Source organism: Nyctibius grandis, chromosome 3, assembly GCF_013368605.1.
Source record: "Nyctibius grandis isolate bNycGra1 chromosome 3, bNycGra1.pri, whole genome shotgun sequence".
Classification (NCBI taxonomy): domain Eukaryota; kingdom Metazoa; phylum Chordata; class Aves; order Nyctibiiformes; family Nyctibiidae; genus Nyctibius; species Nyctibius grandis.
The window spans coordinates 87,783,404-87,802,683 of record NC_090660.1 but is presented as its reverse complement, the minus strand read 5'-3'; the positions used below and the strand labels follow the sequence as shown (position 1 = coordinate 87,802,683).

Below are 19,280 nucleotides of genomic sequence, written 5' to 3'. Positions count from 1 at the left end.
AAGGGAGGAAAAAAATCACTTGAAGGACTCATTTCCAAGGGAAATACTTCATTTTATTCCTCACTCTTATATCCTCTTGTCTGAGGCACATCACATATCTCTCTCTGATGGAAAGGACCCTTCAGCTCAAGAGTGGAAGACTGTCATTTTCGTCACCCCAGCAGTCAGCCTACACTTTCTACCTGAGGAGTCATTTCTGAACAGACTTCCCTCTTTGGAGCAGGCTGCTTTCCTTTTGTGACAAACTGCAATGGTCTATACTGAGAATTAGATGTATGTACAGCTTCTTTAGGGAGGACATTTTCCCTGGTAGCTAGGACTGTCCCTCTGCTCTCCTACAGGGTGTGAGGATCAAAGTTAATGAACGCTGAGAAGGATTTTGCAGCATTCATAAGGTTACGCAGCTGGGAAGCCAAGCAGTCCAGGCTGTGTGTGAAGGACATTATGCTACCAGGATGGTTCCCGTATAAAGTGGTACAGCTCCATCTCTGTGCATTGATGTTGTATCCACGGGGAGCTGCGGCCAAATGGTGCAACATTCTCCATCAGAAAAGGAGAATATGCTAAAGAACATGAGTATCAGTTGAGCTTCACCTGCATCGAGAATTATATTGGTATTGTAGCATTTTAAAAAGTCACGTTCTTAAGCGAAATAATTATATATTTACAATCTATATGCAGAATAAGCTTTTAAAAACTATGGCACAACAGTTCTCAAAGCAATAGGAAATAGATGGGAAAGCGGGATCAAAAAGATAACAGCAAGAAATGAGAATCCATATGGTTTCTTTAGCAGACTAATTAGCACCTTTTGAGAACTGATGAATAGTAACAAGGACACAACACTATTTGTTTCCCTCATTTGCTAGGAAGAATATCCTGCCTAGTTAATAGACTTCTTTTCCAATTTATTATGCCAAGAAAACACTACAAAAATCAGGCCCAGTAAGGAGGAAATGACTGTATGGAAACAGGGACATAGAGAAGTTTTACACATCCCTCATAATGGATATGGTCGGCTCTGTGTCCCCTGTGACCTGTTTGGAAGCAAGTCCATAAATTCATGCCTCGATTCAGAGAAAGCTCTGTCTAATAAGGAGGTTCACGGTGTCTGTCTGGAAAGCACCCCTTCATCACTACAATGGCCTTGGTCTGGGGAGCTGGTGGCTGTGAGGAAGAGGTGATCTGCCAGGGGATGATGGTTTGCTTCGCTTATGCAAGAGCAAGCAGCTGGCAGGAGACCAGTGTTCTCACCCCAGCTCTTACAGACCGTGTAAAATTGTCAAATAGTAAAACAGTCGGGACTACCCATGTATTTTTTTTTTCAGTTAAAGCTCCCTTTTGTAAAATAGGTGTGATAATATATCTTGATTTCATGGGGAAGAATGAAGGTTAGGTAAAGGCAGACCTCTGTGATCACCTGCACAGAGTAACTGTGCCTGCCAGTAAGCTTCAGTTAAGTCTAAAGATTAAAAGCAGTTCCTTTGTGCAACCTTTGAATTGCAGTGCTCTGGCTCTGCAAGCTTTGTCCAAACAGCTTTTCTGCGCAAGAAGCCATTTGGCATACGTTGGGATATTAGAGGGAAGAGACTGTCCACTATAAACACACCTTTGTGTACGCAGGAGACTCATTTGTAATCTAAACAGCGCCTACGGCCAATTTCTGCAAACACTGTAGAAGTGGTCAGAGATTTTCTCCTCTACCTCACCTCTGCAAGTTTTCCAAAAAGAAAGAAAAAAACCCCACAACACTCAAAAGGCTCAGAAATCACTACAGCCTTTCTTGGCCCTGCAGCAACTCTGCTGATGCTGTTTACATGGCTAGCTGAGGCAAGAGCCATTAGCTGCCAACCTGGCTGAGCTCTCGCTTTCCCCTTGTTCAGGTGACTGGGGAAGAAGAACAAAGACACGACTGTAAATTCAAAATATTGTACAGCCAAAGCAACTAAAGTTCCTTTTGCAAACGCAGAGCTCAAGAGCCAGCCGGCAGGGATCGCAGTGGGGACCAGCCCAAATCTGTCTCAGTCAAGAGTCTAGAAGCAAGAAGTCTTGCTTCTCTCAGGCTTGCATTTGGAATGGCATCATCCACTTCAGTGTGGATTTTAAAAAAAGTCTCTTTTCTCATCTGGGTGGTGTCTGTTTCGACTTTGTAGAAGTGCAAACAAACAAGTGTGTTGCACAGTAAGAGATGACATGGTTTTGTTCCCATGCAAGTGTCCCTTCTCCCTTCCTTTTTTTTGGTGGTGGGATCCCGTGACTGGCAGCAGTACCTACGAGGCCATGAGAGAAGGTACTTTTCAAAGGTGGGTTAACACCATTCATTCTCATCTCCTCTTCTGCTTCTGAGTCCACAGCTGACCCCCAAGTCTTGCACCTGCCTGCTCAGACTCAATGAATCCAGCTGCATGCCTACTTTCATGCACCCGTAGAGAGGCAGAAACCTCCAAAGATGGGGTTGGCACCATCTACTCTCAGGGCCACACTTCAAAACCGGGTCCCATCTGTGAATCTCAGATTCATGGCATTAACTGCCATGCTGATGATTTCTGAGAGCATGGGGCCTCATGCATGAAACACGAATCTGTGACCAGGCTGGTACAAAGGGTCAAGGAATAGAAAGGAGCTGTCACGTTGTTGAGAACTACAAAGCTTTCACCAAAGCAGCTGGAAAAATAAATTCTGGTCCCACTGGAGACTATACACAATCTTTTACGGTGTTTCTCTCCCCCTACCTTGCTCTCTCCTTCGATGACTATGACAGGCACAGAAGTGGCAGGCCAGCGGTGTTTGGCTGGGAGGGGTTTATCACAATTCCATAAAACAATAATCTGCAAGAGAATATTGGACCATGATCAGAGACCTTTGTGGCAATGCAGTCCAAACCCTAAGGACTCAGATCTCCAGACAGAAATGTTAAATTTAAGTTAGGAATTTCAAAATCAACAATAATGATACAAATCTGTATAAAAATAACACTTCCTACAGTAATTGCACCCATCCTGACTATTTACAATATACGTCCTCTCAGGCAAATATAGGCTGGACAGGAACTCAGGAAGTCTCTGTCTAGGCCAGGTCATACGGATGTCACTGATTTACTTTGGCTCTCAGTGGTTAAAGCACTTGTGACACTCCACTGCAACAGGGTGATCCTACTGACCTCCCCAGGGTTTCTTTTAGATAAGCCAAAACAGTAGCAACGCTGAGATGAAGAGCCACAGCAGGAGGAAGGAAGATCATGTAGGGGCTCTTGAGGCAGACATCCTTCTGCAGTCTGCAGCACATGCAATCCTGATCTTTAAAGTGCAGTCATTATTTGACCTGCCTCATGAAACAAAAGGGTTTAATTACTGTCTCTATTCCACTTACGCTGTACTCAGAATTTTTTTTTCCCATACATGCAGGTCACAGACAGTAGAAATCTCAGAGAAAAGAAACATCAGAATTGAAACAGGGGTTTGAAACGGGACTGAGAAGATCTGAAGTCAGTAGGCTTTTCACTCCTGGGATAGCAGTGTTGTCTCCAATGTGACTGACAGTCATACAGCGCTGCTTACCTGTGCACAGTACTGGGACTTGGCTACAGCAACCAGGAGTTTCAGCACAGGCTGAGATTGGGAAACCAGGGGAGTTACTGCGTGGATAACGGCAGTGAATGTGGAAAGAGGCTTCAGACCTGAAGTGAAGAGATATGTGTTCAGTAAAGACAAAATCGCCCTGGTTAGTACAGATTAAAGGACTCTGGAGATGGAAAAATAATCTGCACTTAATGCAAACCTTGCCGTGTTTTTTTAGGCCATCCCCTTTCGTCTCGGATACTAGGATACCAGATGCTTCAGAGGAGATCACACTTCCCTTTAACTCCCACACCCTCTGAAATCCCTGCCTTTTTCTTACTCACTATTTCCACAGATGTCCTGCAATCTCTCTTCCTTGCATCCAGTTTGTCCCACAGATAATATTGACATCTAGTTTGCTCAACCAAGTGTCTTCCTTGACATGGGCTCTTGTTTTGCTTCCTGGCTCTGGATGCTTGATGTTTTCTACAGATTATCTCCACAGCTTCCAGAAGCTTGTTCAGTATCCTCAGCTCCATTACAGCTTCTGTCAGATTTTTGTTCTTTCTGTGTTGATCCCCATCCACATGCATCTTCAATTACCTCCTGAGCTGATAATTCTTCTTGCATCCTTGCCTTCCATTCCGTTATTTTTGTCTCACTATGATTTCCTTTTCTGCCTAAAATAACAGATCCTACTGGCAACTACCCTTCATTACTGCTCTCAACCTCATCTAAATTCATCTGTCTGGGGTCATAGTCATTTTTCGTCAAGATTCCCACAGAAACCTTTTTCTCCCTTTTTAACACGGTAACTGTGAATTTTTAGCAGGTGAGTGGTACAGATCCACACAAGTGGGATGGCACAGGCTGAGCCAAAAGTAGCAGCAGTCTGGTAAGCAGGATCACTTCAGCCTGCAGGCACATCCCCCTGCAGAACTCATCGTTTAAGCTCTGCTCCAGAAAAAAGCCACAAACCTAAGCCCTGTTCATTCCTTCAAGTGGGATCCATATGTAGACATGCAGTATGGATAATAAATCCATACCAACTATGCACTCCAATAACAAGTTTCATGAGTAAATTACCACTTTTCCAATTTGCCAAGCACAAATAAACAAAGAAAGCAAAAAGCTATTCCTCTTATGTCCCCTCGGGCCACGAACGGGTCAGCAACTCAGGCATTAATTACTGGCAATGGAAAAGTATGGAGGGACCTAATTTTTTTTTAAAACAATCTTTACAAGCAAGAGGCACATGATGCATGCTGACGAGTCAGAGACATTCCAGTCAGTGGGCACGGAAGATTGGGACAGGATAAACGAAAGGCATCATTAACTAGAAATGAATGGTAAGTCACTTGGCACATGCTACTCAAAGATCAAGTTCCAAATTTCCACTAGAAATTCCAAATACCACTGGATTATAGCAAGGATTCACTCACCAAGATTAGCATAGTAGTAAGGAAAATCTCCCAGATATGAGGAATACTGTGGCAGTACAAATAACCCTCCAGGATGTTTGTTCCATATTAAGCTGTTACGTGATATGTGCTTAAATATTCTGTCCTGAATAATCTGGAAAACAAGAGAGGCGATGATTTTTAAATAGACTATAATAGCCACTGGTAGAAGCTTCAGGGACTCCAGCTGACTGGAATCATCACCCATTTTGCAAAAAGCTGAGGCACACAAATTACTAGGCATTCCTGCTTAATCTCTCTTAAAATGACACAGAACCTGCACACTTTGACACCACTTCAGCAGCTCAGGCTTTGTGCAATAGGTTTCAGAGCACCTCATTAGTCTCCCTGGACATGGGGACCTTGCAATTCATCGCATTTTGTATGTCAAGTCAAATATTTTGTCTATTAGAGTATCTTAGCAGTTGTAAGCCTGATTAGTTCATTGTCGGTTTTACTACCCAGAACTCACAAAAGATAATTATTTGAGGATGGCATTACAAAGCTAGGTATTATTTTGAGATAATGAGAGCATTCAAAACCACACAGACTTTCAGCAAATCAGGCTGCACTAATTATTCATTTTTGCTTAATTATAAAGGGATATCAGCATTCAGATACATCACTGATTCCACATCTCAGTTCTACAACAGTTCCTTGCCCAACAAAATAGAAAAAGATCTTTTGGCAATTACTGTCTGTCTCTGTACAGGGCCACAAATACAGATTCCTCGATTTTTAAGGTTAGAACAGATTGCTAGGTCATCTACTTTATCATCTGGAATACCACAAACCACAAAAAAAGATACAAGGCTGTACAACTAATGTGTATTTATAAAACTAATTACAGTTCCTCCAGATCAATTGCCAGTATGCAAGAACCATAGTGGTTCTTACACCGACGGGAGCTTTTTCAAACTTGCTGCAAAGGCATAACAAGATTCAGGGGTGGGAAGCTCTAACTGGACAAATTCAGCCTCCAAATAAGATGCAACTTTCTAAGCGCAATCTGCTGTTGGACCACACATCCTGGAAGATTCGCATCTGAGTGGAGGTTGGCAAGCCTGGAGGTGGGATGCTGCAAAGGGCTGGGGCACAGCGAAGAAAGAATTTTCCCCTAAGGCGGCTAAGCAGGATTGCCTTGCCTCCTCCTGCAGCTCATCTTCTGGGATCTCCTAAGGAGATTTCATGTAATTGGCAGTTTATAGGTTGCACAGGGCTCAAGTGCCAAGAACACATTGGTTCTCCTAACCTAATGTCTCTGGCCTTAATACAAGCATATCTGGGTGAAACTCTATGGCTCTGAAGTTGGACTAAATCTGATCCTTCATCATTCATTCTGGCCTTAAAATCTACGGAACTAAAGAAAGTATATACCCACAGCATAGGAAAACCAAAAGCAAGCAAAGAGACCCAACACAAGACGAACAAAAGCAGCTGCTGGAGTCTAAACAAGTTAAAATCTCTGTAAGCAGCTAAGTTCAGGGACATTTGGTCAATACAGAACATGAATAAGTGTTGCCACAAGCAGTGGTTTTCCTGGAATTGTTGACTGCCATGACAAAAAACCATTAAAACACCAGTTATGTTGTGCTAGACAATCCACTGCCAGTGGCGATAGACATACTGCCAAACTGGGGCAAGTGGTAGGTGTTTGCATGCTTGTCTTACTTTTGCCTACAGCCAACTACCATAACTAATATGCAATAATTCGCTCACATGCCTAAGTTAATTTAACTTTTTTTTTTGGTGTCAGAATACCAGACTTAGAACTGTATTTCCCTCACTGACAAGAGCGTGCCTGAATATTTCTGTTTGGAAAGTTAGGTGTATCCGTTGTCAGATCTCCTGCATGGCAGTGGGGAGAGGGAAAAAAAGATGATGACTGCTGTTTCTCCATCTGCAAGTTATGCCACTAAACAAAGACAGAATCTAGAAAGTACATATTTTTGAGTGTTTACCACAAAGCCTAAATATTACAGCTCCTTCCTCCTGCTTTCTCAGAACTGGGGCATAATCAGATAAGGAGAAGTCTGCAAATTTACATGGTCAGGAGGTTTTCACAGACGGTGGAGTTTTCCATCGCGCTGGTAGCTAACAAGGCTGCAGGGGAAACACATGGCTCGCATTCAACGCTGCCTCAGCACCCGGAGCGAGCACAGCTCTAACACAGAGCAGGCCCCTGGTGCCATGCCGCACACGCAGCCTTCGGTGCACGTCAGGCACAAAGATCTCACCAGCGCGACTCTGCACCAGGCTGGGGGGTTGGCCTCGCTGATTTATCACAGTCAACAAACAGAAGATTAATTTATCACACTCCTGGTCTACATAAGAAACCTAGCTGTCTGTCATGACAGAGAGGAGAAAAGACAACTTGGCACAAAGAGAACAGAAAAGTATAAAAAAAGACAACATGGAGGATCACTCAATTAAAATGTAGAGTGTGTAGTGTTGCACATATTGCAGAGACAGACAGAAGCTACACGGTCTCTCCAATGATGAGGCACGACAGGAAGTTTAATCACAGGAGGAAGGGGTTAGGGGCTCTGGCAAGATCTCCCTTTTATTTTCAGAACTCATTAATAGTCCAATATTTTTGTCTCCCTCATCCTCACACTTCAAAAAGTTCACATCTTTCCTTAATCATTGCTGCTTCTCAACATGTCCCGGCCAAACATCAAACATTTCTTGTCTGTACTTTGTGCTATCCCTCTCCCCTCCTCTTCCCGAGCAGAGGACTGAGCACACCGCACAGGGATGGAGGGGCGTTTTGCGTTTGTTTTCAGAGAAGACCAAGCTGAAAAAGGGCAGATATACTGGAGCATGTGTCCGGATAGTGTTTGCAGCAGCCCACTGCTGCCAGCCAGGGGCAGACCCTCATGAGCATTGTTTCCTAACACACACCATGTCCACAACATCAGGCAGTTCCTCTGTGCCTGCAATATGGGGTTGCTGGCCAAATGATTCAAACCTCTCATTTTGGGCTCTGAGCTGTTTGGCTTAGGCCACCAAATGCTGTGAGAAGATCAAGGACCTTAAAATGTGACTTAATGTTTTCAGACGTGTCCAGGATAAAGGGCAGAGGAGAGCTGTGATGTCCTTGCAGACATCTGAGCTGGTGAAGACTTCCTGTACTGATATCCTCACGCGTGGACATGTACTGGCACTGCAGTCAGCAGGCAGGTGATTATTCTGATGATATCTAGCATCACCAGAGCACTCTGACACAACACTGTTACAACAGAAGATGGATAACATCCACCAGAAAAAAATAATCCTGCTACGCATTTACTCCCAGGCACCAGATTTTAAGAAGAGGATATACTGCTTCCATATTTTGGACACCAAAAATCACTCTCCACTGTTTTATTCCTTTCCTAAGGAAAGTTAACTCAGGACTTTACTCAGGCAAGTTGAAATGTGAAACAAGTATCTGTTCGTAAGAATAAATCCCTCATAGCTGTCTCAAAAATTTCTGAGTCCTGAATTAAAAAATAAACAAAAAACCCCTCAAACCAATACCACTCTCGCAAACAAATGAAAAAACCCAGAACATAACTTAAACACCAGGCATACATTACTCGGTTTCATTAAATTAAACTTTCCAGGAAGAGTTTTGTTTTCGCTTCAGTTTCCCCCCCTCCGAGCAGATGCTCCAGCTTGCTGGTTGCCCAGCTGCTTCAGCTTTATTACGGGTTTTGCTGTCCCCTGGGCACCTGTAGCCACGTCGGCCAACGTGTCCCAGGGCAGCACTACAGACACATCTGTAAGCACTGGAGCTTGATGCGATGGACACCAAGGCTGCGGGGGCTGCGGGTTACCTCCCTTCGAGACCAGCCCCAGCACAGGCAGGAGAGGGGCAGCGAGGACAGTAGTGCACCCCTCTGCTTTTAGCAACCCCCAATGATAACAGGGTGCAGGCAGGGAAGGGGCAGATGATACAGGAGCCACCCTGATTGTCCCTAAGGGTACTTCTGTAAGGGTAAATTAGACTGCAAGCACTGACACATGGTCTTCCAGCTTTGTGAGCCCGATCCTGGTGTGGACTGTGACAATTACTACCTCATCAGTGCTTATGGGGAGTCTGAGGATGCAGAGCAGTTCCCAACAGGCAGCGCAGATGAAGACATGCTCTTCCTAGGGTGAGGAGAGCATTGTGAGCATAGCTATGCCAGGGGCTCTAAAAATGTTCCCTGGCTGGTTTTCTTCACTGGCACAGAAAAACTTAAGTGACTGTCTTGCAGCAGCAGGAGGTAGATCAGCCACGGGCAACCTGTACTTCAGACAGCAGCACTCACTTCCAGTTTCCAGGGGAAAGCAGGCACAGCGGGAAACGTGGAGCTTTACAACTGGTCACAAAGACAGATGCAATTGCAGGAGCATTAGCATAAGATGAATGCATTTGGACCTACAAAGGGAGCCACTTCCACTGGTAAAAGTGTGTCAAAAATTTATGTGCAAAATTGCGAAACAATTAGAAGAGAAACTTGCTTTTGAAATTATAGCCTGGGCCCTATTTCTTAAGAACCTTTCATCTCTCCTCTGTCTCTGAATTAAGAAAGGATTCTCTCCACATCGAGATCATCTGTGTCCCGGTTTAATAGCAGTCTAATTACGATTATTTATTAACATTTTATAAGGATGATCAGGCCTTTCCCTTATCCTGTGTGTGAAGATAAGACACAGTGATTTACAAGCCCCGCCTTTTCCTTCAGCCAGACCAACAGCCCCATCACAAGGCAGCAAAATGTTAAGGAACAGTCAAGGAAGAGCTTTACAGTACCATTTTTTCCAAAATGAATTCTGGAAAGGTTTCTTAAAGAAACACATTCACTACCAATGACAAGGATAGTGATTCATAAGCCATAAAGCCTTGCAAAGGCAAGATCGCACATGACAACTTCTCCATGTGTCGGGTAGCTCCCATTTTTCACCTTGTCAGTTTCCTAATGCGGATTCCAATAATGAAGAAAGTATTTCCTTAGGGGAGAAAACTTATCAAGATGCCGAATTTTCTTCCCAGTGACCGATTGCGTGTCATGAAAACCAAGGTCCAAGGCTGGCTGAGAACAGAAGCAGCCGGACAGGTACGGAAACCTTGTTACTCGGCAAGGGTCCCAGACAATTTTTACTCACCTCTAGTGTAGTCAATACAATCTTCTCAACTGAAGAAAAATAAGCCTCCCACAAGAACTGTGTCTGCTGTCTAAGTGCTAGGATTTTATCCTGATGGATAGACCTGATTGTAGAAGGAATCTGTAATACAAGATGTAATATAGTCAGAAGCTTCAGAAAACAACGCAATCTCATCAAATTAATATGCTGCTGACGAGCCCTCTCCTCTATTAGCAAGCTGCACAGCTTCAGCGTTCCTGTCCGACAGAGATGCGTGTGTCAACAGTTAAAGCCCTGCTGTAGAAACTAATGAGATACAACCCTTTATAACCTTTGGTACTAAATATATGAATTTTTTTAATCCGCTTTCTCTTAGTTTTTGGTTGCTTTATGGTAGCAAAAGCTCCCCCTCCCCAGTGCTATGGTGTGGCACAGTAAGGAGGTCCTCCCTGCATTCCTCACACACAAAGCTTTTCATGGATTAGTATTTTAACAAACTAGTACCTGCACGTCTTGAGAGTCCAACAATAATCCCCACTCTCAAAGTATATTAAAGGGATGTGGAACTGCATTTACTGCAGCATGGCAACACTAAGTGCCTTAAGGAAAACATAGCAACATCTTAAGTAAGACTTCACTTTTTGGGAGCCTGTGGATCAAATTGCATTTTACTAATTACTGTGGGTAGAAAGAAGAATGTTTCCCACAACACCTGTTCTTCACAAGGGAAAACACTGCTGCTTTTCTCCCCTTTCCATTAAATCAACACATTAATTCTGGTATAAGTAGCCTTACAAATAAAACCCAAATTGTTCTGCTGCAATGCTTTGCCATTAAAAAATGTAACTGCTCACTGGATGAGAAGGGGAGGGAGGGCTTCACTTCTACGTCTTTCCCCATCCCCACATCCCTCTTCCACGCTGGAGGGAAACTAACGTACATATGTGTCATTCTTTAACTTAGGACCTTGACCAAGGCCTCCAGTACACCACTTTTGACAATGCAAATTGACATTATCAAGGGAATTTAACTGCAATTTACTTCAATTACAAGGGCTACTCACAGCACCAGAAAGGCATCTGGGATACGTTGCTCATTTGTGTTCATTTTTCCTAGGAATAAAGAGTTGTGCTTTTGTGCCTGCTTTTCTGTGATTTCAGATTAGGCCATGGTGTTATCAAACACTCATTGCTCACAGATCTTTTCCCTAAATTGTTAGTTGTAGAAGCATATACCTGGGCTGTGTGTTGCTTTTTGCACATCCCAGCTTATTCTGAAGTTTACCTGCACCCCAACACATCCCACCCTTTCCTGTCCAGAACATACTTTGCTAATTCCTAAAATCTTGAGAGGTGGCAGTAATCATTATTTGCTTTCACATGCTCCTGAATAAAATAATTTCACATGAAACATTTTCCTGAAGAAAATTTGAGATTTTAAGGATTTATATGTAAAAAATTTCCACAAGAATCAGTAAATTTTTTACTGCATTGATTGCATCCAGGTTTGGACACAGCGTCCAAAAGGACCATGGCTCCACAGGGTGCAATATCAGATGGGACAACCTCTCCTCTCTAAGACCTTTGTCTCTTAGATGTTCATCTAAGAGACCCTGCTAACTATAATACAGAATTTGAGCTTATGTTCCACCATAGCATGGTGGAACAGAAGAAAACGGTCAAACTGTCAAAGATGGTACTTTACATTCCGCTGCTACAGACCCTTTAGGTAAAATATAGGTCTTTAGGTAATATATTCCCTGCAAAACTATTCCTGTTGTGATCCAGTAAATAACTACACAAAATTTCATCTTTTGGGGTGAATAGTCTCTCTTTTCACTACTTTTCCAAGAAGTTCCGATAAGTAGAGGGATAATGAACATTACCTGTGCTGTCTGTACTTGGATGAGTATTAATCACACTTGGGATCATTATCAACAGCAAACACATGATCAAATCCCCTTCACAGTGGTGATAAGGCATTTTTTCTATAAATTTAAACATTTCATTGCATTATGTGCAACCTTGCATGTGTGTGCATACGGGTGTGAGCAAGAAATAAAATCAATACTCATTCCCAACTACGCCTTTTGAAAGGGAAGGCTGCTCTGACTGTGAAGGTTACTGCAAGAAGTTACGATTTTACAGACCACACCATGCTTGCGAGTGCCTGCAAACACAGCGCCAAGGTTAAAAAAAAGCCTTGGTGCCTGCTCCCTTACAACAGCTGGGGAGAAAAATCAGAGCTCCCATTTTAACTCCATTTGCCTATTAGTTATTAATCTACTTGTCCAGAAAGACAGGTGGGGAAATGATGTATTAATAGTAATCTGGCAGGATTACACTGGAATTATTAGAACTGGATGACGTCTTAATAAAAGGTCATTTCAGTAATAAGTAGGGGGAAGGCAAAAACCACCCTGCACAAATAAATGCAGAAAGGCCGGATTAAGATCTCCCAGCCCTATGATGAGGAGAACATGCAAATAAAAACATCCAAGCTGCTCTCAAACAGGAAATGAAAAACTGTAACATCACAAAAACACTTCCCAGAGCAGACGTTCAGGCCCTTTGCCAGCTCTTTAAAAACACTGTTAATAACGGTGCAGTAGCTGTTCAATATGGAAGCAGCTGCGAAGAGAACGGATGGCATGTTACCGGAAAGCATGAAGATCAGCAAATTATTATTATCTAAAGAGAGAAATAATTTCGCTCAGAAAAATGTGCTGTCCACAGAAGCAAAAATCAAACGGCCCTTTTGTATTTGCAGCTTGTATCACAATAAGGAGAACAGGCAGCACTTTGCAAGGCGTGCTAGGCCAGCTCTTCACAAATATTTACTTCTTCAGACAAGTAAATAGGCACCTAACGAGATTTTAAAAGGTACTTCATTTTTGGGGTGCCAAGACACCTGTACCTTTGAAGGCTTCTCTCCACGGATGACAATAGCTTGTCGCTTTGGAAATGAGTTAAATTCAACCATGAAAAAAACCCTCTTGGTGGCTACTCAGTGGCTATTCCAGATCTCGTGGATCTCAGCTTCATGCTGGGCAATGGCATTTTATCAAATGCTACTTTGGGGAAACCAATTTGTCAAGAACTTTTCCTAACATCAATTTCTCCACATACTTTACAGAATGTATTTAGACTGTAAAACCCACTAGGGAAACAGAATAAAAATAATCTAGTGAATTTAAAACCAAAGTAGATGCTGCAGGTAGCAGGGAATTTCTGACTTCCCAGCCTGCTTTTGTTCCACGATCTCAAGGAAGTTAACAATAAGTGACATGAACACTGCTTCAGAAAGCAATGTTACATGGTCCAGACATCAGAAAAGGGACAGGTTCTGCTTCCCACAAAACTGTTAAATGATAACTCCTGCCTGAGAAAACACCTGCTTTCCTCATGAGTCCCTTCAGTACCTGCCAGCCAGACACAGCACTGGTGGGACCCCTGAGGGTAAACTACTTCTGAAGGACGAGAGCAGAACCTGCCTTCAAATGTTTTCTCTCTCATCACAGCACCCAGTACAGGAGAGCTCGGCCTCAGAGGGGACTCCAGGTGCTCCACACCAGAAGAGATTTCATGCTCTTTGGAAAAATAAAAGTATCGTCTCCTGCATTTAAGAATGTGGCCTGGTGGCTGCAATGACCTTCAGGTCAAAAAATGAATGATGTCATATTAAATGAGTTCATAGCCAGTGTGACACAGACAATCCCTTCACGATAAAAATTCTTTTACAGCCCTGACCTTTCAGATTCATCGTCCCCATCCATTTAGATGGCAGCAGCAATAATCAACTGATCGGCTGAAGGCCACGGTCTTTTTCTTACCTGTAATAACAATCTCTCATCGCCTATGACGGCAGCTTGGTTCCAATCAATCACTTCCGAGAATGGCAACTCCCATCCGTTGCTGAGCATCACCGGGACGCAGGCAGCCTGCACGCACACAGAGGCATTGCGGTCGTTAGCGGGTACCCAACCATTAGGGCAAGCTTTGAGGTTTGCACCAATGTCATGACCGTTGTTTTCTGCACAAGCTCTGAGCCAGCTCTCATGAAGGCGGTCAGGAGAGGCAACATGGCAAAGAACACCAGAAGCCAGAGGCCACAGGAGGGCAGCCCAAATGTTTATGGTTTTCCATTTTGCGTTTATTCATATTCATGGAAACTTGGGGTTTGCATGGAGAGTGGCATTGGAAATCTGGTCATTTTGCTGCCAGGCGAGGGCAGAACTGTTAAAATGTTGTAGATGTAACACTGGAGAATTTAATACAAAATGATGGCCTCCCTCGCTGCTTTGTGAAGCATTCAGCAGGGAGATAACTCCCTCAATTTTTATAATATGTAGCAAGACAACCCTACAGAAAATATAGATCATATTTAATTCCAGAGCACTTTTTTCCACAAAGGAGGAGTGAATTCCCTATCCTGTTTGATATCAGCTTTCCCAACAGAGGCAACTGCACAAATCCAACTCATCTGTCATCACCTGTCTACAAAACTAAGAATTGCCTTCTGTCTTAAAACAAACAAAAAGCATACACATTTAGTATCTATTTCATACCAGTATGATCTCTCTAAATTATTTAACCTTTTATGAGTTGCACAAGTTCCTCTGCACGGACAGCAAGTTTGCGAATATTCAGTAAACAGGGCAGGATTTCCATAAACAAACGATCACCACTACATTCCAGTCAGCCAGATCACAGTATAAGATCCAAACCAAAAACCTCCTGATGTGTTGAAAGAATCTATTACTAGAGGATCTGCATCAAGCCTGTGCTCTGGTTCAGTTTCTTTTGGATCAAGCCAAGCTTAAGTGCTCTGCATTTGGTCCAGACTCGGGTTCAGATCTCCCCACACCTCCCAAAAGATTGTATAAAGGGGAACCTTTCAGACTGCGGTACCTTCCTTGGTAACATGTATTACACAGAGGACCTCAGACCGGCCAAGTCTCTGCATTACAGCAGTGCTTATAATGTGTAAAGAACTGTGATCTCCTGTAAGGAAATGACATTATTGCATGAAAAAAGCCAACCAGAAAACACTTAGCAATGTGTCTTCATGTTTCAAATATTCCACTAATGTGGATTATGTCTTTCAACATGCCCCAGAGACAGACAGAAATTGGGAATTCATCATAATTGGTGAATACTGCTGCCAGCCTGCTAGGAAAATCCTCAGTGCCTGCATTTTATTGTCAATGATCCAGAGCCTCCAAGTTCTGTACAGTGAGGTACGCTCCCTGCTTTCTTCTCTTGAGGTGATGTATCTAACACAAGCTGCACGACTTGTGGCCCAGATGAGAGAGGAGCTGCGCAGTGCTCTTCAGGAGGATCTGAAGTGACTTGTCATCCCAAATAAGCCAGTCCCACTTCTTCCTCTGAAGAGGCTGGAGAGGGAACAGCACTTTGCAGGCTATTAATCGTTTCCTGAGTAGGAGCAAAGAGGTAAGTGACAGTCCAGAACTTGGATCTCAAATGTGACAGTAGGTTTGGGGTTCAGTGGTTAAATCTAAGTGCCCAGCGCATTTGGGATGCTCTAGGGTATCCAAGAAACCCATCAAAGGCTGGCAGACTCGACACAGATCTACTGAAGACTTTCTGGAGAAGTAGTAGAAAGCCAGAAGAGTACCCCTGGGCTTCTAAAATGACATTATATACCTACACTTAGGTACCTGAATCCTGCTCTGCATTGAGGTAAACAGTACTCTTTAATAGCGGCTGGAACATTTTGTGGTTGATGAAGAGAAGTGATGTGATGCTATTCCTTAACAGCTTTACTGCCAACACTGGGACACTTCCCAAATGGCAAAAGGACACCCAGCGGCAGGACCCTATAAGGTGTCCTCATTTGCCATCTCACTGACACCAAGAAGCACCTCAGCCTCCCCTTCCCTTCCCTCCACTCCAACCCCCATGGAAATCCAGATGCCAGTCCCAGAGGGGAGCTGCAGCATCTCCCAAGATGCTCTGTATGGATGACTGAAGATCCAGGACCCCAGGGCTGAGTTGATGCTTGCCAACAAAAAAGGTCACGCCGGCTGCAGTCAGAGTAGGTCAGTGTCAGGCTTGATCACTGTGCTGACAAGCCCTGCTGACACAGGGACTCGGGAGCCCCACTGCATTGCCCTCTGCTGCTGGTCAACAGCAAAAAACAGAGACCATCAACCAAAATGTTTTTAAAAGGTGAAGGGGATTCAGGTGCTGCCCCAGACACACTGTGAGCTCCCCGAGATCAGCGCATATACACCTTCATGTGAAACTTCCACCTGGGGCTTTACAACCTCCAGGCCACCTTCTGCATGTTCAGCAAGCACCATCTCAAGACAGGCAATGCATAAGCAGGTCTGTTTCGGCTAAGTGAAAACAAAAAGCTATTTTTACTGCTCCGGGGCTTACTTGTAGAGGCCAGTGTCTCCCACGGGAAGTCTCACAGCTTGATTAAATACTGCTCTAAACCAGTCCAACCTCTCAGCCTCACCACATCCAGGGAAACCTTTTTCCTGGAGGTAACACAGTTCAACCTTCAGATGAGCTCAGTGCTCAGCCCCTCTTGGGAAGAAGCTGCCAATTGCTCCAGAAGTATGAATAGAGGCTTTTGCAAAGTGGATTACTGCCCACTAGGGAAATGAAACACGTTTCCCTCCTCCCCACCTCCTTACTATTGCACACTGAACCGCAGCCAGCATAGCCGATGCTTTAAACTGCAGCTCTTACCTGCAAGGCTTCCAGAAACCTGAAAGAGCCAAGCCTGCGGCCACGGGGAACCAGACAGAAAGTGGCATTGTGCAGCATTTCACGGTAATCATACCTAACAAGAACAGGGAAGAAAAGAGAAAATTCAATTAGCGGTGAGTCCTAGAGTAACCGGGCGTGAAAATGCAAACAGCTGTTGATACACATCTGGATAAAATCATCCCCGACCAAGGCGGCTCACCATCAGGCTAACTACCTCCCTCCGTGCACACTATCAGCTATCTCCCCAGCTCCTTGTTGTTCATCCTCAGGAGCAACCACCATGGGAGAGAGCTGGGGAGAGTGGTAATGAAACTGAGAAGGAAGGAAATAATTTTTCCTTTGCAATAATCAGCCATTTCTATATAAACAGGTGTGCATAAGTTCTAACAACAAACTTCTATTAAATATTTTGATACCCAAAGCATTACCGCAGTGCTTCTGTGATGCTGATTTCTATTCAGATTTAGTCAGAGTCTAGCACAACTGTGTTCATCTCTGCGCAAGAGGTTTGTACAAAGCAAAAAATATTCTAACTATGCCAAAGAAATCTTCCCTTATCAAGCAGGCACTAAAAAAGGGACGGGGGGTTACAACGACTTGCTTGGTAGTTATTGTCAAGTGCGGTGAGAAGGATAAACTGCCAAATTTTGGCAGTTAACCACATGGCTGCCATGGCCCCTGCTCCTCCAAATGAAAACTTTAAGTGCTTATAGACACACCTGTTTTTTTTTCTGGTTCCATCAATCACCTCAAAACCATTTACCAAAAACACACATCAAATCCTAAGAGTTTCCAGCCTGTTATTAGCTACTTGTACTTCTGGCAAACCCATGGAACTACGAATGGCCTCAACCTCGCCTGAGACAAAAGGATCCAGATTAAACACCCTCCAACCTCCAGAGTGCCCTGGACTCTGCAGACAGATGTTATTTTGACAGTAACTTGTGGCACTGAAATTTTCTAACACTAATAATCTAATTTAACCGTAGCCTGAAGGCGGGCAGAGTAATTTTTTTTGGATGCGTGTACATGTGTATGTATATGCATACGTATATGATTATATTTTATATATAAAAAAGTCCGGATCTACGTCTGTATTCTCACACAGGCCAGACAGATGGGAGTAAGCCAATTTTCAATTATAAGCTCTGTCTTTAGGAAGAGACATCTTGCAAAGGCCCATTTGCTTAAACAAGCGTGTATAGCTAATTTGCACAAGAAAAGGTCACTGTGAATGGATTATCTCCACTGAGAGTAAAATAAAAACCCTCATTGCATTAATTAAAACTACAAAACAGACTTCAAAGTACTTTTTTTTTTTTTAATCGTATCTCAACTTTGGTTAAATAGATATATACATATTCCATCTGAGTGGCAGCAATTTCTTTTTCTCTGTGTGGGATACCGACTGGCAGCCATGTCCCAGCTCACCAGCCAGCAGTGACACAGCACACGGGAACTGGAATAACAAAAAAATTAAAAAATTGCCATTTTTAAGCATTCTTTTTTTTACATACTGAGAGGTCGGAGGCTCATTGCTTTGACTGCATATTGTATGACAGAAAATGTTAACAAATACCAAAAATAGAATACTCTGTAGGGCTAGAATATGCCAGTCATAAGCCCCCCATCACTAGCTAGCTAAAAATGTAAAATCCTGTTAATACCCTGGAACGCAACAACAGCCACAAAACATCGATGGCAGAACCAGAATACAAAGAAAAGCGGAGAACGAGGCCAGCGCAAGCAAGTCCCCCATATGCCAGTGACATCTCATATTGGGCACCTTTTCTTTCCTATCTAATTTGCTGATACTAGGATAGATTTACAAAGGAAAAAAAAAAGAAAAGGATTTTGTTGACCGTTTCCCACCCAGAAACCAGTTAGCGTCTTGTTCCCATTTGTGTGTTTTAAAGCCTAATGTGTGATTTATTGCTGAGCTCTGCAAAAGTACGGTTCATGGTCATCAAGCAATTTATCTACATCATACTTACACAGAGAGCCTCATCCGAACCTTGATGTATGGGCACAAAATTTCCACCCACTTCAGGGAGAACCTGCACATACAACAGGAGCAGACCCAGAGTAAAGAAATATCCACTGAGAGATGCTGCTGCGAATGAATTGCACCAGAGATTCTTCTCATGAACACATTTCTCTGCAATTTCAACCCAAATGTTTTAAGGTGACTTGACACGATCTTTGAGCTCAGTGCTACAGGACTGATTTCCAGTTTAATCCCCCTCAGTGACCACTCCAGGGTTAAGCATCTATTTGAAATCCCTAAACACAAGGTGCTAATTTTACTCCTACTAGTTTATGGGTAGCACACAAAGTAATGGGGCCACCCTGCCTTAGCTGAAGGACAGGAGATAGCCCAGTATGTTTAAATACAAATTCAGAAA

General features: G+C 43.4%; 1 protein-coding gene across 1 annotated transcript in view; it reads right to left on the bottom strand.

Moving 5' to 3' along the window:
• EXT1 (exostosin glycosyltransferase 1) overlaps positions 1-19,280 on the bottom strand; it is a 194,908-nt gene that overhangs the window by 8,474 nt on the left and 167,154 nt on the right. Inside the window, exons 2-7 of the mRNA XM_068395984.1 lie at positions 16,855-16,948; positions 13,965-14,072; positions 10,154-10,273; positions 5,000-5,132; positions 3,558-3,676; positions 2,733-2,828 (exon numbers count right to left, since the gene is read on the bottom strand). Of these exons, the coding sequence (XP_068252085.1) occupies positions 2,733-2,828; positions 3,558-3,676; positions 5,000-5,132; positions 10,154-10,273; positions 13,965-14,072; positions 16,855-16,948 (670 nt within the window). The remainder of the gene's footprint in view (positions 1-2,732; positions 2,829-3,557; positions 3,677-4,999; positions 5,133-10,153; positions 10,274-13,964; positions 14,073-16,854; positions 16,949-19,280) is intronic.